Source organism: Rhinoraja longicauda, chromosome 26 (assembly GCF_053455715.1).
Source record: "Rhinoraja longicauda isolate Sanriku21f chromosome 26, sRhiLon1.1, whole genome shotgun sequence".
NCBI classification, from domain to species: Eukaryota; Metazoa; Chordata; class Chondrichthyes; order Rajiformes; family Arhynchobatidae; genus Rhinoraja; species Rhinoraja longicauda.
Genome location: NC_135978.1, coordinates 20,759,916 through 20,781,639, shown reverse-complemented (window position 1 = coordinate 20,781,639; position 21,724 = coordinate 20,759,916). Strand labels below are relative to the sequence as shown.

Genomic DNA, 21,724 nt, shown 5'->3' with positions numbered 1-21,724 from the left:
CTTGGAAAATGACTGGAATGCATAATTCGCTTTGAATTTATGGCTGAAAATAGATGTAAACACTTCTGCATTTATTTCCAATATGCTTTGGGCTCAACTATCATTAAGTAGAAGCTTGACCAACCATTGGCTGTGTAATAAACACCACCATTCACAGCTTGGTGTGGCAGCACTGCAGTGTAAACACAATGTCTGTAAGCTTTGAATTAAATTTATATGTTCTTTTTCTTTGGTTGTCTTGCTACTTAATACATTACATAGTAATACTGTAATTTTACAGTTTATTTCAGTGGTATCTTTTATGAGCTGGAAACATAGACAAGGTATGTTGACATTTTTGAGGATTTGCCAAAAGTCAGTGAGAACATGGCTCACCATTCTGTGTATGCGGATTGCATTTGTGTCATGTAGATCAGGCAAGTACAAATATTGACTTTGTGCAGCATGATACTGAGCACTCAGGTTTTCAGTGGATACTTGCTGAGTAAGCAGTTTGCAATGTTTCCTTTTGGTGGCTATCATTTGCTGCTTTGAACTCTACATATCTCTGGCAATTGGAGACATTCATTTTACTATGGTTGATAGATATAACGATTGGCCAAGCAGAGCTTTCCGTTACCTCACAAGCTCGAGACCTTCGCGCATGAGAATGGACTTCCTCAGAAAAGTTGGTCGAGGAAGTTGGGCTAGATAGATTCTTGGCATCGCTGTTTCCTCCCATGTTGTTGGGGCTCACCAATGTGGCAAACAACTGAAATGGCTTCAGAATGGCATGTGGGCTCTGCCACTCTCCCACTGCAATTAAACCAGCTTGCTGTCTCCTGCCAAAAGAGCTGCTTGTTTAGTGAATATTTTGAATGCCTTGTGAATGAGCCCAAGGAGAGTGCAATGATGCGGAGCTTTGTGGTCTTGAAACTGACTGTCGAGGTTTCTGTATTAAATATTCCAAGACCCGGTCGGAATCACCTCTGGCCAATGAATGCTCCGATTTAAAATGCAAATATACTCAAACGATTTGCAGTGTTGTCAAAGTGAGTATTGTTGTAGTTTTGTAGGTTGATGTTCATAGTACTATAGTTTTTAGCTGAATATTTTTAGTGAGTGCAGTTAATTCTATTGCAGTTAATTCTATTTCTATAAGTTATCTGGAGTAAATGAACTGGAGTAAATGAACAAATTGAAGAGAAAGCCGAGTATGTGCAGTGGTTTGTTTGAATATATAGTTAATCCACCAGTCATGTCTGTTTATATTTGTCACAGAAACAGGCCCTATGACCCAACTCGTCCATACCAACCAAAATGCCCCATCCAATCTGGTCCCATGTACCTATGTTTGGCCAATATCCCTCTCAACCTTTTCCATCCATATACTTGTTGTTGTTTGAACATTTCAACTACTTCCTCCGTTACCTCGTTCCATATACCCACTCCATCCATATTCTGTGTGAACAAGTTTCCCCTCAGGTTCCTATTAAATCTTTTCTCTCTCATCTTAGACCTATGCTCTCTAGTTCTTCATTGTCCTACTCTGGGAAAAAGACACTGCATTCACCCTATCGCTTTCCCTCATAATTTTTGCACCTCTGTAACATCACCCTTCAGCCTCCACCACTCCAAGGAATAATGCCCTCGCCTGCCCAACTGCTCCTTGTAACTCAGTCCTCAAGTCTTGGCAACCTACTCTTTAATCTTCTCCACACCCTTTCCAGTTTACTGGCATAACCTGGCAAAGATGTGATGACTGGATACATGCAGGAACCTGGATGTAGAAGGGTAAGAGACTAGCCTTATTTTGGGATCTGCATAAGGGACTAGCACTGTCCATATCCAGGTACGTGGCTGCAGGGTAATGACTGTGACCTGAAAAACTGAGTGTGACATAATATCCCTTCTTCTTTGTGAACCCAGGGGCAGTTCTTCTCTTCCACAGTCTGGAGGCTTAACATATAAATCTGTGTGTTTTCATGGCTGTCCAGTCCTTCGGATAAGACAGCCCTGAAAATGTCTGAATGTGTCAGAGCACAAATGGTCGTCTTCCATCTTATAATAATTGAGGGAAAGAAAATTAGAAAACGGGATTATTGGCGGCAACGGATTACTTTTTTTACGTTGTGAACTGTATGAAGTAGGTAGAATGGTGAATTCCGGGTCAGTGCTTTATGGGCTAAGTTGTGTGGAAATGTCATGGGGGAAATCAGGAAATGGCAGCACATCAGTCTTCTCAAGTGAAGACTTTGGACGAATTCCAGATGCAGTCACACTGGTTCAGAAATGTGTAACACATGTCGAGGTCAGTTATGCCTGTGTTATGAAGAAACTTGGTGCATTAAACATATACAAGGGCACCTGGACCAGATGGGATATGCTCCAGAATCCTAAAGGAAATTAGGTTTTGGCTAATGATTTCTAGATTGTGCCCAAGGGTTGAGAATTGCTCAAATCATAGTGCAAGATATAAAGAATAGACTCCCATAAAGACAAGTTATTTTTCCAATTAACACTAGTGTGTCATGGCAATGAAAGGGAGAAATGTGACAAGGAGGTTCCTTTTGCCGTTTGGGACACCGTCTGTTGGCGATGAAGCAGGACTGGAATCCCAGGAGTCGTGATCAAAACTCAACAAGACAAATTAGAATTTGAGCATTAATAAATTGAAGAATTTCTGGATTTTGCTAGCAAAATTGAACATGAAAGATGTCCACATTTAAAAACAAATTGACCAATGTTTTTCTCTGCTGCCCTTACCCAAAATGAATAATTGGAATTCCTGCCCTGCAAGTTGGCTCACTCTTTATAGCTGGGAAGCATTGTAAGATTAACTTGCCCTTCAGTAAACTTCATAGGTATAATGTGTGTGCAGAGCAACCTATAGGTTGCAGTAATGCAATAAGAGAGCACACTTAGTTTTTCAGGGCCTTAATAGCAGGCATTTAATAGCATTTTCTAGTATGTGACATCTCCAAAAGAAGAATTTAGAAGGCAGGATAGTGTGGAATTTGATGGGGAACATCCACATAAAATTGTGGGACCCATGCCATCAGTTGGTTCAGAGAAAGGGATAGGATATACAAGCATTTGGATGGGCAAGGGCTGATTAGGGATAGTCAGCATGGTTTTGTACGTGGGAGGTCATGTCTCACAAATCTGATTGATTTTTTTGAAGACGTGACCAAAAAGGTTGATGAGGGCAGAGCTGTAGATGTTGTATACATGGACTTCAGTAAGGCGTTCGACAAGGTTCCGCAAGGTAGGCTCCTCTGGAAGGTTAGATCGCATGGGATCCAAGGAGAGATAGCTTAATGGATAGCAAATTGGCTTCATGGAAGAGAGCAGAAGGTAATGGTGGAAGGTTGCTTCTCGGACTAGATGCCAGTGACTAGTGGTGTGCCTTCGAGTTTGGTGCTGGGCCCGTTACTGTTTGTCATCTACATCAATGATTTGGATGAGAATAAACAGGGCAAGATTAGCAAGTTTGCTGATGATACAAAAGTTAGTGGTTTTGCAGATAGTGAAGATGGTTGTGAACAATTGCAGCAGGATCTGGATCGATTGGCCAGGTGGGTGCAGGAATGGTTGAAGGAATTTAATACAGAGAAGTGTGAGGTGTTGCATTGTGGGACGTCAAACAAGGGCAGGACCTACACAGTAAATGGTAGGCCTCTGTGTAGTGTTGTAGAGCAGAGGGATCTAGGAAAACAAGTGCATGGTTCCTTGAAGGTCGAGTCGCAAGTAGATAAGGTGGTCAATAAGCCTTTTGGCACTTTGGCCTTTATCAGTCAGAGTATTGAGTATAGAAGTTGGGAGGACATGTTGCAGTTGTATAAGACGTTGGTCAGACCTCTTTTAAAATATTATGTTCAGTTCTGGGCACCATGTTATAGGAAAGATATTGTCAAGCTTGAAAGGGTTCAGAAAAGATTTATGAGGATGTTGACAGGACTAGAGGGTGTGAGCTCCAGGGAGAGGTTGAGTAGGCTGGGTCTCTATTCCATGGAGCGCTGGAGGATGAGGGGAGATCTTATAGAGGAATACAAAATCATGAGAGGAATAGATTGGGTAGATGCACAGTCTTTTGCCCAGAGTAGGGGAATCGAGGACCAGAGGACATAGGTTCAAGGTGAAGGGGAAAAGATTTAATAGGAATCCGAGGGGTAACTTTTTCACGCAAAGGGTGGTGGGTGCATGGAACAAGCTGCCAGAGGAGGTAGTTGAGGCTGGGACTGTCCCATCGTTTAAGAAACAGTTACAGGTACATGGATAGGACAAGTTTGGAGGGATATGGACCAAGCGCAGGCAAGTGGGACTCGGGTAGCTGCGACATTGTTGGTGGGATGGGTCGAAGAGCCTGTTTCCACACTGTATCACTCTATGACTCTAAAGAAAGTGCAATATGCTACGCAGGTCTGCAATCAATGCTTGTGGGAGAGATGAAAGTAAAACTCTTCAGTTTGCAATTAAAATGAGTAATGTGTGTGTGTTTACGCAGTTTTGACAGGCTGCTCAGGTCTGTGAATCAGTACAGGCCTGCCAATGAACCCAATGAATTGGTGTTTCTCTCCAATGCAAGACAGTACTAACTGTGCATTGGAATTTTCATGTTTGGATCAGAGTCGAGATCGGATCCGGTGTATGTTTATCTATACTCGGCAGCACTTGACAACTTGGCAATAACTAAGCAGCAAGAGTTTATACTGAGCTAGAGCACCCAGGGGCTTGTTCGCTTCAGGTTAAGTGTATCTCCTGGCACAGGTGAGGTGTGATTAAGATCCTCATACTGATGATACTCAATATTGCCGAGTTGTGGGTTATATTACAGTTTCGCGTTTGTCAGACAAACATATAATTCGACAGTGAAGACTGATTATAAGTAAGCAGTAGAAGCAAGGAACGGCAGATGCTGATTTACAAACAAAATTATACAATGTACTGAAGTAACTCTGGGTCAGGCAGCATCTGCGGGGAACATGGATAGGTGACGTTTTGGGCCGGGACTTCTTTAGACTGAATGTGGTGCAGGAGGGGTGAAAAAAAAACTGGGAGGGGCAGGATAAAGCCTGGGTGGATACAGGTGAAGGCAGCGGGTTGATAGGCAGATGGTCACAGACATGCACAACATAGAAACGGGCCTTTCACACCACCTAATGCATGCCGACCAAAAGGGCATACTTGGCTTGTCCTACTTGTCTTCATTTGGCTCTCTAAACCCTATCCATATATCTGTGCAAATGTCTTTTAAAAGTCATAACTATCTCCATTTGGAGATCTCCATCTTCTGGCATCTCATTCCAGATACGGTTTAACTTCGAACAGAAAAGTTGCCCCATATGACGTCCCTCTTAAATCTTTCTCCTCTCACCTTAAGCCTATGCCCACCAGTTTTAGAATCCTCTACTCTGAGAAAAAGACTCCCCCTTCATGATTTTGTACATTCTTGCTATTGAGGGTGTGCAGCGTAGGTTTACTACGTTAATTCCCGGAATGGTGGGACTGTCATATGTTGAAAGACTGGAGCAACTAGGCTTATATACAATGGAATTTAGAAGGATGAGAGGAGATCTTATCGGAACGTATAAGATTATTAAGGGGTTGGACACGTTAGAGGCAGGAAACATGTTCCCACTGTTGGGGGAGTCCAGAACAAGGGGCTACAGTTTAAGAATAAGGGGTAGGCCATTTAGAACTGAGATGAGGAAAAACGTTTTCAGTCAGAGAGTTGTGAATCTGTGGAATTCTCTGCCTCATAAGGCAGTGGAGGCCAATTCTCTGAATGCATTCAAGAGAGAGCTAGATAGAGCCCTTAAGGATAGCGGAGTCAGGGGCTATGGGGAGAAGGCAGGAACGGGGTACTGATTGAGAATGATCAGCCATGATCACATTGAATGGCGGTGCTGGCTCGAAGGGCCGAATGGCCTCCTCCTGCACCTATTGTCTATTGTCGATCTCAGTAAGGTCACCCCTCAGCCTCCTACACTCCAAAGAAAAAAGCCCCAGCCTACCTAACCTCTCCCTACATCTCGAGACTGCAAGCCCTGGTGAATCTCTTCTGCACCCTGCCCAACTTTATGAGACCATTCCTATAGCTGGTTGACCAGCACTTCACACATTACTCCCGCAAATATGGTCTCACCAATGACTTCTATAGCTGCATCGTGATGTCCCATCCTTTGTACTCAATACCCTTCTGAATGAGAAGGCAAGTGTGCCAAATGCCTTCTTCACCACAGTGACCATCTGATTTGCCACTTTCTGGTAAACATGCACCTGTACTCCCAGATCACTCTGTTCTGCAACACTCACCAGGGCTCTATCATTTACCTTGTAAGTTCGGCCCTGTTTGACATATGAAAGTGCAACACCTGACATTTGTTGGAGTTGAATTGTATTTGTCATTTCTTGGGCCACCTTCCAGCTGTTCATGACACTTTTGTAAACTTAGATATCCTTTCTCACTGTCCATTTTGCCACCAATTCTAGTGCAATCTGCAATGTTAACAACATTGCCATCCAAATCATTAAAAGTTAATTCCTATCATTCGTAAAGTACTTGCTCAAAATTGCCCGACACTTCAAATGCAACATGAGGACATGTGCAACTATAGCTTCAAGCATCATGAACGTGATGGGCTGCATTTACCGACCTTTTGTAGCGTGTGTGGAGATGTAATGCCAAGGATGTTTTGAGCCACCTCATGACCTTCATAAACTGCTCAGCCCTTTTCATGGCCTTGTCCTTATTCATCCTGACATTGTTCCGTAATATTTCAGGTACCCATTTTGTATGTGTGTGTTTTGGGTTTAAAAAATTTTTTATTGAGAGGAGCAAAGATTTACAAAATGCTCATTCGGAAGAAAGATCCCAACCCAAAATGTCATCAATCCATGTTCTGCAGAAATGCTGCCTGACCCGCTGTTACTTTCACACTTGTGTCTTTTTTTTAACAAAATGCTCACCAAGGGTATTCCCACAGCACCTCCCAAGCCCATGACCTCTGCTGCCAGAAAGGACAAGGGCAGCAGGTGCAAGAGAACACTTAGAAACATAGAAACATAGAAAATAGGCGCAGGAGTAGGCCATTCGGCCCTTCGAGCCTGTACGCACCGCCATTCAATATGATCATGGCTGATCATCCAACTCAGTAGCCTGTACCTGCCTTCTCTCCATACCCCCTGACCCCTTTAGCAAAAAGGGCCACATCTAACTCCCTCTTAAATATAGCCAATGAACTGGCCTCAACTACCTTCTGTGGCAGAGAATTCCACAGACTCACCACTCTCTGTGTGAAGAAATGTTTTCTCATCTCGGTCCTAAAAGACTTCCCCCTTATCCTTAAGCTGTGACCCCTGGTTCTGGACTCCCCCAACATCGGGAACAATCTTCCCGCATCTAGCCTCTCCAACCCCTTAAGAATTTTATATGTTTCTATAAGATCCCCCCTCAGTCTTCTAAATTCCAGCGAGTACAAGCCCAGTCTATCCAGTCTTTCCTCATATGCAAGTCCCGCCATCCCAGGGATTAATCTGGTGAACCTTCTCTGTACTCCCTCTAAGGCAAGAACGTCTTTCCTCAGGTTAGGAGACCAAAACTGCACACAATACTCCAGGTGCGGTCTCACCAAGGCCCTGTACAACTGCAGCAGAACCTCCCTGCTCCTAAACTCAAATCCTCTTGCTATGAATGCCAACATACCATTCGCTTTCTTCACTGCCTGCTGCACCTGCATGCTTGCTTTCAATGACTGGTGCACCATGACACCCAGGTCACGTTGCATCTCCCCTTCTCCCAATCGGTCACCATTCAGGTAATACTCTGCTTTCCTGTTCTTGCCGCCAAAGTGGATAACCTCACATTTATCCACATTATATTGCATCTGCCATGCATTTGCCCACTCGCCTAATCTATCCAAGACACTCTGCAGCCTCCTAGCATCCTCCTCGCAGCTAACACTGCCACCCAGCTTCGTGTCATCCGCAAACTTAGAGATGTTGCATTCAATTCCCTCGTCCAAATCATTAAGTTACACTGTAAATAACTGGGGTCCCAGCACTGAGCCTTGCGGTACCCCACTAGTCACTGCCTGCCATTCCGAAAAGGACCCGTTTATCCCTACTCTTTGCTTCCTGTCCGCCAACCAATTTTCTATCCACCTCAAAACTGAACCCTCAATACCGTGTGCTTTAAGTTTGTACACCAATCTCCTATGTGGGACCTTGTCGAAGGCCTTCTGAAAGTCCAGATATAACACATCGACTGGTTCTCCCTTATCCACTCTACTAGTTACATCCTCGAAAAATTCTATAAGATTCGTCAGACATGATTTGCCTTTGGTAAATCCATGCTGACTTTGTCCGATGATTTCACCACTTTCCAAATGTGATACTATCACATCTTTAATAACTGACTCTAGCATTTTCCCCACTACCGATGTTAGGCTAACTGGTCTATAATTCCCCGTTTTCTCTCTCCCTCCCTTTTTAAGCCTGTTTGGTTCCCTTCCAGGTCACGCACAAGCCTGATTTGGAAAATATATCGCCTCTCCTTGAGTCTAAACCCTGGAAATCTCTGCCAAGTCGTCCTGTGTTAGTACTGTCATTAGAAGGTCAAGGAGGCAGGCCCCCTCCATATTCTCAAGGACAATTTAGGTATACGACTAGGGTAAGAGATTTAAGATTCAAGAGATTCAAGATAGCTTTATTGTCATCCAAATTGGATGAAATTCAGTCACCCACAGTCCAACAACAAAAGCATCAAAATAGGCATTAAAATTACACAACCCCCAAAACACACAAAGGAAACATCCATCAAGAAAACATCCATCACAGTGAGTCTCCTCCAGTCCTCTCCTCACTGTGATGGAAGGCCACAATGTCTTTTCCCTTCTCCTGCTGTCCTCTCCCGCGGTCAGGTTGTTGTGGTTGCAGGCCGCACCGGACGGTCCGCAGCGGGCCGAGCCTAAGGCGAGTCGCAGCCGCTCCCGCAGCCTCCGAAGACGGCCAGCACGGCTAACTGGTCTATAATTCCCCGTTATATATGAGGGGGACCTTTACCCAGAGGGTGGTGAATATCTTGAAAACATTGTTAGAGTGGTAGAAGCTGAGCTACTGTTAGAAGTATTTAGATGAGCACTTAAATCACAGGCATAGAGGACTCTCGACCAAGTGCTGGCCAATGGGATTAATATGGAGTAATGCTGATGGTTGGTGTGGGCAAGTTGGGCCGAATGGCCTGTTTCCTGATTCTGACACTGGGTTGCTGGTGGAATCTGGTAGCCTTTTCTGCGTCCCCTAACAGTCTGCATAAAACCATTAACATAGTAGAACTGGAATTCCGTTCTGCAAAGTGTGAACTAATATATTTGATGATGGCAAAGAAGGCAGGAGAAGACAAGATAACTGGCAGGATGCTGAGAAGTGTGGAGAAACAAAAAGATGTTGGAGTGCATCTTCAGAAATCAACTCTCAAGATGAATGGGCATGTTGACTGGGTGACCAAGAATGTTTGCCTTCATCTGTTAAGTAATAGAGTGCAAGAGTCAAGAGGTCACACGGGGCAGTTTGCTCATAACAGGAGCTCTGTGTACAATAGTGATCACCATGCCACAGGAATGATATGACAGCATTAGAGAGGGTACAGGGGAGATTTGCTGAGATGATGCTGGCCCAAGGGAATTGTAATTATGAGCTTAGACTGTGTAGGCTGAGGTTCCTCTCTGCTGTACATTTCTATGATTATATAATTGCCTCATTGGTGAATTGCTCTGCACAAATTATTGGGACTGTGTGTCATTAAAAGTACTTAACTAGCTTAGGAATCTCTTGAGATTGTGAAAAGTATTACATTATGGAAGTTTTTTTCCCCTCTTGTTGCAGAATGGAGACCTTTCCATCAGTGTCCGCAAATGTTCTGAAGGAATTCCGAGTGCTGCTTCAGCATAGTCCATCCCCTATTGGTAACACTCGCATGCTGCAGCTGATGGCTATAAACATGTTTGCAGTGCACCACTCTCAACTCAAAGGTGAGTCGTCCTTCCGATTTGTAACATCAGTTTCTGAAAGACACTGTAACTGCCAAACATGAGTGAAATGATCAACGGAGGGAATAATATTGAGCATTGTGCCGGTCGGACTTCCTGTCGAAGTCTGCCCTGCCACATCCTTCATCAGCAGGTACACAAATAGAATGAGAAACCCGGATCCTTAGTCAGGTTTGAATTCATGCTATCATTGCCCATTTAATTTTTTCTTCCTATTTAAAAAAAATTTTGTTTTGTTTTATCACATGCATTTTATATTCCATTAGAGAACATTAACTGTATTTGTCTTTGTCGCCTCTCTTCATTTATCAAGGTTGCAAAAGCTATTTCATATTGAAGTACTGTACTGGCTGCCACATTAACGCCTTTCCAAATGACAACTAATTTTGACCCAAACTATTTAGTCTAAAAAAATTTCCTCCATCAAAAGTAGACCCGACTTTTTATGAATATATTAATCGTATCAATGGTCAGCATCATTGACCATTCAAGAGTCAAAGGTGTTTAATTAATATATGCACCATGTCTGCAATGAAATTCTTACTTGCTGCAGCTTTAAGGTTTCAAAGTCAGTCTATTGTCACATGTACCAATTAAGGTACAGTGAAATTCGATTTACCATATGGCCATATGCTTTACGGGCACATTAAATAAATATACTATGTTATTATTTATACTAGGTAAACCAGACCATAATGGTGCAAGCCAAAGTACATAAGTTCAGTGCTGAGGTAGGGTTGTGGTTAGGTAGGGTGGTTCAATATCCTGATGATTGATAGGAAGAAGCTGTTCTTGAAGGCAGACAGATCTTGGCATCATCAGTATAAGAAAATAACTGCAGATGCTGGTACAAATTGATTTATTCACAAAATGCTGGAGTAACTCAGCAGGTCAGGCAGCATCTCGGGAGAGAAGGAGTGGGTGACGTTTCGGGTCGAGACCCTTCTTCAGACTGATGTCGGGGGTGGGACAAGGGAAGGATATAGGTGGAGACAGGAAGATAGAGGGAGATCTGGGAAGGAGGAGGGGAAGGGAGGGACAGAGGAGCTATCTGAAGTTGGAGAAGTCGACGTTCATACCACCGGGCCGCAAACTGCCCAGGCGAAATATGAGGTGCTGCTCCTCCAATTTCCGGCGGGCCTCACTATGGCACTGGAGGAGGCCCATGACAGAGAGGTCAGACTGGGAATGGGAGGGGGAGTTAAAGTGCTGGGCCACCGGGAGATCAGTTGCGTTAATGCGGACCGAGCGCAGGTGTTCAGCGAAGCGATCGCCGAGCCTGCGCTTGGTTTCGCCGATATAAATAAGTTGACATCTAGAGCAGCGGATGCAATAGATGAGGTTGGAGGAGGTGCAGGTGAACCTCTGTCTCACCTGGAAAGACTGTTTGGGTCCTTTGATGGAGTTGAGGGGGAGGTGAAGGGACAGGTGTTGCATCTCGTGCGGTTGCAAGGGAAAGTGCCCGGGGTTAGGGTGGTTTGGGTAGGAAGGGACGAGTGGACCAGGGAGTTGCGGAGGGAACGGTCTCTGCGGAACGCAGAGAGGGGAGGCGATGGGAAGATATGGCCAGTGGTGGGGTTCTGTTGTAGGTGACGGAAATGTTGGTGGATGATATGTTGGATCCGCTGGCTGGTGGGGTGGAAGGTGAGAACGAGGGGGATCCTGTCCTTGTTGCGAGTGGGGGGAGGGGGAGCAAGAGCGGAGCTGCGGGATGTAGAAGAGACCCTAGTGAGAGCCTCATCTATAATGGAGGAGGGGAAGCCCCGTTTTCTGAAAAACGAGGACATCTCGGAAGCCCTAGTCTGAAACACCTCATCCCGGGCGCAGATGCGGCGTAGATGGAGGAATTGGGAGTAGGGGATAGACTTTTTGCAGGGGACCGGGTGGGAAGAAGTGTAGTCCAGATAGCTGTGCGAGTCGGTGGGCTTGTAGAAAATGTCCGTCACTAGTCTGTCTCCTGTGATGGAGATGGTGAGGTCCAGAAACGGGAGGGAGATGTCAGAGATAGTCCAGGTATATTTAAGGGCAGGATGGAAATTGGAGGTGAAGTGTATGAAGTCAGTGAGTTCTGCATGGGTGCAAGAGGTAGCACTAATGCAGTCGTCGATGTAGCGGAGGTAGAGTTCGGGGATGGGGCCAGTGTACGTCTGGAACAGGGATTGTTCGACGTACCCGACGTACATCTTGGCATCATGTTCGGCACAGACATTGTGAGCCCAAAGGCCTGTTCCTGTACTGTACTGTTCCATGTTCTCTCTATGTAATCATCACCTTGAACTATTGTAGTTCGCGTGTTTAGTTCGTTTTGTTTATTATTATTGCCACGTGTACCGAGGTTCAGTGGAAAGCTTTTGTTTGCGTGCAATCCAGTCAAAGAAAAAAAACTATACATGATTACAATCAAGACGTCCACAGTGCACAGATAAAGGATTAAAGGTACCGCATTTAGTGCAAGATAAGGTCCGATAAAGTACCATTAAGTTAGTTCAAAAGTCTCCAATGACTTAGATGGGAGGTCGGGACCACACTCCAGCTGATGTGCTGGTGATCTTTCATTCCTTTTGAGTGTGGATTTACAAGATTTAGATGCAGCGACAATCTATTTCAAGTCCAGGATAGGGTTATCTTGGAGGGGAACCAAGTGATGATGTTACCCTCAGCTTACTGCCCTTGTCCTCTTAATGGTTGATGTCATGGGTTTGTGGATGGTGTGAGTGCTGGTTCCAGTGATGGAAACGGTTATAGACAGATAATACACAAAAATAGGCTATTCAGCCCATCGGGTCTGTGCTGACCATCGACCACCCAGTTACGTGATGAACTACCATTGTCTTTCATATGGCTGACTTGGAGTACAAGTTCAATAAAATGTTAATTATTCTGTCTAAAGCACTTGGGAAATGGAATATATCTCCACCATGTCACCATCAAATTTTTGAAGAGGGTAGAGTAATATAATCTAGTCCACATTTTGATCAGGGTTTCCAATGTCATGCTTTGCAGAACTCTTTATAGATAATCATAGAGTCATACAGCACGGAAACAGGCCTTTTGGCTCCATTCGTCCATGCTGATCAAGATGCCCCCTCTAAGCTGGTCACATTTGCTTGCATTTGGCTCCTACCTCGCTAACCTTTCCTCGCCATGTACATTTAACTTTTAAATGTTGTTATTGTACCTGCCTCAGCTATTATTTCTTGCAGTTAACTGCATGTGCATCAGGTGACCTTGGCCACTGTAACCAGTTTTTATCTGTTGCAAGGTGAGTCTGCTCATGGCCACTTTCATTGGGTAGAAGTCAATCCACACATCACTTGATTTCCAAAGATTCCTTCTGTCTATGGGACGCAAGGTACAAGCATGGTGGAGTATAGGACAGTATAAAGCAATCGCCACTGAATGCCCACTGGCTGTCCAGCTGATGGTGACAATACAGCAATATTGCATTCTGTAAGCTGCACGCTTACACCACTGGTGACAAATTTGAATGGTCATGGTGGTGCCATTCATGAATGATGACATTCAAGTGGGATGCTTTGTTCTGGATGGCTTTGAGCTTTCTCGGTGTCTTTGGAGCTGCACTCATCCAGACAAGTGCACAGTACTCCACCATGCTTGTACCTTGCGTCCCATAGACAGAAGGAATCTTTGGAAATCAAGTGATGTGTGGATTGTTGCCGGACACCCTGCCTCTGACTTAGTTCCCTGGACCGTTGTAAATGAGTTTATCACTGTCTTGTTTGCACAAAATTGTAATGTCGCTCAGAGGTCTTCTGGCACCTCTACTGTGTGCAAGCAGGCCCAGGACCCTGCTATTTCCTTTAATCCCATCAGCAACCAATGTCTTCCAACTGGACTGGGTGACTCTAAGGCTGACAGCATTGTAGGTATCTTTTCCATTATTATCCTAATTAATTCCTTTCCTGTGACGTTAGTACCATTGTCTTGTCTGAGAAAACAGACACAAAGTGCACCACTGGATACTCCATTAATATTCCATGCCTCAGCATGAGCCTTAGAATTAGAAGCAAGAGTAGATATCCTTCATTCACCAAGGTCCTGGCTGATCATCCTCAGCAGCATTTTGCTACATTATCCTTCATATCCCTCAATTCACTCTAACAAAAGTCCATCGTTTTAGGTAAGAAGACAAAAAATGTTCACTGTAGACCAGGCATAATCTCACAAATTTCCTGAGTAATTGCGGCAAGGTTTCCTTACTCCTGTATTCAAATTCTTCTGGGAATAAAGTCTTATAGTATTTGTCTTCCTAATTCCCTACTCATTGCAGATTTATTTTGAACATGGGCATAGCCAAATCTGTCAGCATTTAATAAATATTCAGCTTTTCCTTTTTGTGCACCAAAGTGAATGATTTGCATTTTTCCACAGTGGTCATGTTCTCGCTCACTCGCTCAGTTTGCCTAAATGCCCTTGAAGCCTCATTTACGTCTCATCCTCTGGATTTAGTGGAAATTAAATCTCTCCCAGTTTAGTATCATCAACAAACTTGGAAATATCACATCTGGTCTCCTCAGCTAACTCCTGGTGTAGATTGTGAATAGCGGGGCGTAAGCAACAATCTCTGAAGTATTCCGTTCGTCACAGCCTGCCAACCCGAGAATGATCTGTTTATAAACACCCTTTGCTTTCTGTTCAATAACCAATTCTCACGCTGTGTTATCCGTGTACTCCAACTTTATTGACCAAACTCCTCTGAGACTTTCTTGAAAACGTCAAAATACCTAAATACATCACATCGACTGGTTCCCCTTTCTGCATTCGACGTCACATCCTTAAGAATTGCAGTAAAAGGAGACTTTTTAAATAAATCCATGCTGTTTCTGTTCAGTCCTACAAACCTTTCCCACGAGTTCCCTCCTCTCTCCTCTCTCCCCACTATGTCTCCCCCCTACCCCCTCCCTCCTTACTCAGTGAAGTCACGATAAAGATGTTAACCAGGGCATCCATTATCTCTATATTCCCTTCAGAAATCTGGGAGATGAATCACTGGGTTCTTGGGATTTAATGGCTTTTAAGTTCACCAATTGCCCGAGAACTAGTTTTTGGCTAAAACTCATGTTCAAGAGTCAAGAGTGTTTTATTGTCATTTGTCCCGAAATGGAACATTGAGATTCGTTCTTGCAGGAGTACAACAGGTATGTAATACTCTGTAGATACCATAATTAAAAAAACAAAAAGTTCAATAAATTTAAAAATAAATAAATATATATATAATGCAAAAACAAAGGCCCTAGTACACTTAAGGCAGTTCAAAGTACACTTGAAGTACATAGTGTTCAGTAGCCTGGTGGTTGTAGGGAAGGATTTGTTCCTGAACCTGGATGTTACAGTTTTCAGACTGCTATACCTTCTTCCCAATGGCAGGAGTGAAATGAAAGCATGGCCAGGGTGATGTGGGTCCTTGATTCTGCTGGCTGCCTTTTTGAAGCAGCTACTCCTGCACACCCCTGCAATGATGGGGAGGTCTGCGCCCATCATGGACTTGGCAGTGTTCACCACTTTCAGTTTATCATTCTCACTAAACTGCTAGTTCTATAATTCTGGCTTTTTTCATTGTCATCTTCCATGTAAACAGATACAAGTAACTGTTTAATTCTTCTGCCACGTCCATATTCCTCTTTATAAATTCTCTCATCTTTCTCTTTGAGAGACACATCTTTGATCTTCCACGTTGTATTTATATAAACTCTTGTTCCCCCTTTGCTGTGTTCTAAAATGCTGTCAATTCGCAAGCCTGCTGCTGATTCTGGCAACATTATAACCCTTTCTCTGATAAAATGCTATCTTTAATTTTTTCTGTCAGCCATGGCTAAATCATTTTTCCATTTGGGTTTTTGTGCCTGTAAGGAATTTTTTGGCAGTTTGTACACTATTTCTTTAGATACTAGCCATTGCCTGTCCACAGTAGACCTTTCAATGTGTTCTCCAAAGGAATCACAGTTGGCACTCACATCTTCATTTCCTTGTTAAAATTTAAGACCCCAGTTTCATTGAACTGCATTACTTTTGGAATCGTATGTAAAATTCTGTCATATTATGGTTACTCTTCCCTAAAGGTCCCTTTATAACAAGATTAACAATCAACCTTTTCTCATTGCGCGAAAATAGGTCTAAAATGTCCTGTCCCTTGGCTCCTCAGCATGTTGTCTTGTATACATTCCAAAAATTTGATCTCCGCCTTATTACCACTAATCTGACTTGTCCAGTCTATATTTAGTTTAGAGTCCTCCAAGTATACCTCATTACATGCCGCTCTAATGTTCCGATTTATATAATGTCCAATATTGCAAATACTACTTAGTGGCCAATAAATAACTTTCACAATTTTGTTTCTGCTCTTTACTGTTTTTTAACGCAAACCAAATAGATCCTAGGCCTCCATCCTGATCTGCTAAGCCAAGGTCAATAGACAATAGGTGCAGGAGTAGGCCATTCGGCCCTTCGAGCCAGCACCGCCATTCAATGCGATCATGGCTGATCATTCTCAATCAGTACCCCGTTCCTGCCTTCTCCCCATATCCCCTGACTCCGCTATCCTTAAGAGCTCTATCTAGCTCTCTCTTGAATGTATTCAGAGAATTGGCCTCCACTGTCTTCTGAGGCAGCGAATTCCACAGATTCACAACTCTCTGACTGAAAAAGTTTTTCCTTATCTCCGTTCTAAATGGCCTACCCCTTATTCTTAAACTGTGGCCCCTTCTTCTGGACTCCCCCAACATTGGGAACATGTTTCCTGCCTCTAACGTGTCCAACCCCTTAATAATCCTATACGTTTCGATAAGATCCCCTCTCATCCTTCTAAATTCCAGTGTATACAAGCCTAGTCGCTCCAGTCTTTCAACATATGACAGTCCCGCCATTCCGGAATTAACCTAGTAAACCTACGCTGCACGCCCTCAATAGCAAGAATATCCTTCCTCAAATTTGGAGACCAAAACTGCACACAGTACTCCAGGTGCGGTGTCACTAGGGCCCTATACAACTGCAGAAGGACCTCTTTGCTCCTATACTCAACTCCTCTTGTTATGAAGGCCAACATTCCATTGGCTTTCTTCACTGCCTGCTGTGCCTGCATGCTTACTTTCAGTGACTGATGCACTAGGACATCTAGATCTCATTGTACGTCCCCTTTTCCTAACGACACCATTCAGATAATACTCTGCCTTCCTATTCTTACCACCAAAGTGGATAACCTCATACTTATCCACATTAAACTGCATCTGCCATGCATCCGCCCACTCACACAACCTGTCCAAGTCACCCTGCAACCTCATAGCATCTTCCTCACAGTTCACACTACCATCCAGCTTTGTATCATCTGCAAATTTGCTAATGGTACTTTTAATCCCTTCATCCAAGTCACTAATGTATATTGTAAATAGCTGCGGCCCCAGCACCGAGCCTTGCGGTACCCCACTAGTCAATGCCTGCCATTCTGAAAGGGACCTATTTATCCCCACTCTTTGCTTTCTGTCTGTCAACCAATTTTCTATCCATGTCAGTACCCTACCTCCAATACTCATCATTGGTCACTTCTCATCATTGCAATGAAATCATCATCATTCCCTTATCAATATTGTTATAACATTTTTTTTTTTCCTTTTGTGCATTCTTCATAAATGTCAAATGTCTTGAATATTAAGTTCCCAGCTTTGGTCATGCAGCATCCAGTTTCTGTAGGATCCATTAGATCATACCCATTTAATTACATTTGAGCATTTAGATATAGAGTGGAGACTTCTGCACAGAAACCGACCCTTTGGCACATCATGTTCATGCAGCCTATTGTATCTATTTGCAGTAATCCTATCTACCAACATTAGATTCATGGCTTTCTATGCCATGGATATCACATGAATTTGTCCATCTTCAATTTTTTTCACCTTACCTTTTGCTTGTGCCATCTATTATTTTGCCTGCTACTTTTCTAACTTCTACTTACTGCTTTGATTTCTTCTTGAATTCCCCTTGAAGTTCCCATCTCCCTGTCAAGCTATTTTAGATCCTGCTTAATAACATCACTAAACCCCCTTGCAGGGAATTTGGTCCTTATCCTACTGAGGTGCAACCCATCTCATGTGTGCAGGTCCCACCTGTTGTTGAACACTCAATGTTTCCTTTCTCTGCTTGTTCGTAGTATATTTACAAAAATGTCAATATTCCCTTTATTAATCAGGGCTGTAGGGCATGCTCAAGAGGTAAGTGAGGTAGTGCTAATGGGAGAAAATGAACCAATATCATAAGTGTAGGAAAATAACTGCAGATGTCGGTTCAAATCAAAGGTAGACACAAAATGCTGGAGTAACTCAACGGTTCAGGCAGCATCTCAGGAGAGAAGGATTGGGCGACGTTTCGGGTCGAGACCCTTCTTCAGACATAAATGGATGATTTACAGGAGAAATGGGCAGTTCTGTTGCAGAGAAAGCAAGTTACCTGAAGTTGTTGAATTAATCTGTCAAACTTAGTCCTTATTATTTCTGTTTAACTAGATCCCTGTCATTATAGACAATAGGTACAGGAGGAGGCCATTCGGCCCTTCGAGCCAGCACCGCCATTCAATGTGATCTTAAGGATAGCGGAGTCAGGGGGTATGGGGAGAAGGCAGGAACGGGGTACTGATTGAGAATGATCAGCCATGATCACATTGAATGGCGGTGCTGGCTCGAAGGGCCGAATGGCCTTCTCCTGCACCTATTTTCTATTGTCTATTGATCATGGCTGATCATTCTCAATCAGTACCCCCTGACTCCGCTATCCTTAAAAGCTCTATCTAGCTCTCTCTTGAGTTAGTTCTGCATGATTTTCTATACGATGACCTGTTATTTGAAATAAGCCTTTTTATGCTTCATTTTAATCTCAATAGTTAGCCAATGCCTCGAGTATTGAAATATAAATGAAAAGTGCTGAGAACATTCAGCAGCTAAGGAACCATCTATTAAATAGGAAACAGAGTTAATGTTTCAAGTTGAAGACCCTTCATCAAAATTGGGGTAGAGAGTCGCAGAGATGAGAGTTTGCAGAGATGATGAGGGAGGGACGGATAGGACAAAAGGAATATCTCTGATGGAGTGAGGCCAGGGTAGCCTTGAGGGTGCATTATAGAGATCATCAAGAAGGTAGGTTAATAAGAGAGAGATTGATTGATTGAAAGATACAGCAATATCTTCGATCTACCTAGTCAATGCTGACCTGTTGACACTAATTCTGTGCTATCCCACATTCGCATCCACTCCTTATGCCCTCAGGGCAATTTACAGAGACCAATTAACCTACAAATCTGCACCCAGATAAAACTCACACAGTCACAGGGAGACCTTAAAACTCCACACAAACTGTACCCGAGGTCAAAATCTCTGGAGAGGCAGCAACTCTACCAGCTGCATCGCTGGGACAAGAGAGAGAGAATAAACAAAAGCTGTGAGATGAGGGTAGTTATCGAGCAAAAATACAAACAGTGTAAAAAACAGGTGAAATATAGGGCCATCGCTTTATTTCAGCCCAGCGGGTCAGGCCGAACGAATGGAGAGAGAAAATCTGAGTCAGTATCACAGGCAGGTGACTTGCAGCTGAACTGACCCATTCTGATATATGAAAAAGAGTTACCAGAAGTTGAAGCATTCAGTATGAAATCTAAATGGATTCAACATGCCAGACAGAAGTAGACGTGCCATTCCTCAAGCTTGCATTACACTGTAAAAGGCCAAATACAGATATGTTGAGTGAAATGGAGAAATAAATTGGCAGACAACAGGAAGCTCAGGGTCGATCCTGCGGACTGCAACCAAAATATTTTGCAATGTGGACACCGTTTGGTTTCTCCATTGTAGAGGAAGCTACAGAATGCAGTAATATAGTAGATCAGAAGAAGTCCAAGTGTCTCGTTGCTTTCCTTGGAAGGACAGATGGGTCCCTGGGTGGTGGGAAGGGTAGCGGTGAAAGGACAAATGTTGAATCTCTTGCGATTGCTGGGAAAATCCCATAAAATGGTGAGTAGTTCATCGCCCGGCAGAGGAGTGGATCAGGGAATCCACAATAGCCATCGTGAAATGCTGAAAGGGGAGGGAAGGGAAAGGCAAATCTGTCTGCAGTTAGAATCTTGTTGAATCTTGGTGGAAAATGCAAAGGTTGATCCTTCGAATGCAGAGACTGGTGGGTGGAAGGGGAGCTCTGACAAGGTAGAAGGGGTGAGAGCAGAGGTGCAGGAATATAGATGAGATGCAGTCAAGTGCTCTATCAACGGGTAACTCTAGATTATATTGCATATATTTCTATAGTGGCCATCCCAGTATTCATGTCTATTCAAGCCCCTCTTTTGCATCTAAATCTATCTGTGTGGCACTCTATTCCCTTCCCTCTCATGTGCTTGTCCAGCATCCATATTATTCAGTGTAACCAGTTCCTGTGGTTGCATGTTCCTCATTCTGACCAGTTGTATTTCCTAGCAAGCCTACTATGATAGGCTCCAGTTAGGCTCCCACTCACAAATGGAAACATTCTCTTAGCATTCAATCTATTTAAACCTTTCATCATGCTAAAGATCCTGTCAGTCACCTTTTCTCAAAATATCAGCCTGGAGTTCAATTTTTTGACCCAATACCTTATATATTAAGTAAAAGTCTGTGAGGTTACCCTCCTTGGATGGCCTGCTATTGAACCATTCACAAATATATTTTTCATCTCAAATCTTAATACTCTGGGACAGTTTCCCATTCCCCCAAAATTCCATCTTATCTAAAACTCTGCAGTTGACTACTGAGCCCACATTATTTCTTGTCCGTGCTCTCATCTTTAGTAATCTGCATTGGCTCCAGGTTCATAAGTTCTAGGAGCAGAATGAGGCCATTTGGCCCATCGTCTACTCCGCCATTCAATCATGGCAGATCTATTTTTCCCTCAACCCCATTCTCCAGCCTTCGCCCCATAACCCCTGACACCCACTCTAATCAAAAATCTAGCAATCACCACTCAAAAATATCAATTGACGTGGCCTCCACAGCCTTCTGTGGCAATTCCACAGAAATTCATCCCTGACTAAAGAAATTCCTTCTCATCTCCTTTCTAAAGGCACATCCTTTTATTCTGAGGCTATGGCCTCTGGTTCTAGACTCTCCCACTAATCGAAACACCCTTTCACATTCATTCTATCCAGGCCTTTCAAGATTTGGTAAGTTTCAATGAGGTTCCCCAGCATTTCAAATTAAAATTCTTGTCTTGATCTATTGGGGGCATCTAGATACTAAAACTTTTGTTTGTTTGCTAGTTTGTTCGTTCCTGAACTACAGCCAAAACGGTACACGACTGCGCGGCCCACCTTACTCACCGTCGTCCCGTTGGTGCTAATGGAAGAAGTTTAATTGAAATCTGTGTTATATTTTTAAAGTTATTCACATTTTAAAATTTAAATTTATCTCCTAGGGAGGGGGGAAGGAGGGAGGGAGGGGAGTGGAGGAAGGGAGGGGGGAGGAGGGGGGAGGAGGGAGGATCAAGGGGGTTGAAGGGGAAGGGGAGAGGGGGGGAGGTGGGTGGGAGGGGGGAAGGGAGATGTGGAGGGGAAGGGGGGAGGAGGGAGGAGAGGGTGCTGCTCCAATACAGGAGAGATTTGGGCTCAACGGGACCACTTGGTCCAGTATGACAATAAAATTCTCTTGACTCTTGCCTAAATCTATAAC

The 21,724-nt window shown here is 43.7% G+C and overlaps 1 protein-coding gene across 1 annotated transcript in view; it reads left to right on the top strand.

The window, feature by feature from the left end:
• Nucleotides 1-21,724, top strand: part of smg6 (SMG6 nonsense mediated mRNA decay factor) — a 290,967-nt gene that overhangs the window by 81,851 nt on the left and 187,392 nt on the right. The window contains exon 10 of the mRNA XM_078422694.1: nt 9,868-10,013. Coding sequence (XP_078278820.1) covers nt 9,868-10,013 — 146 coding nt within the window. The remainder of the gene's footprint in view (nt 1-9,867; nt 10,014-21,724) is intronic.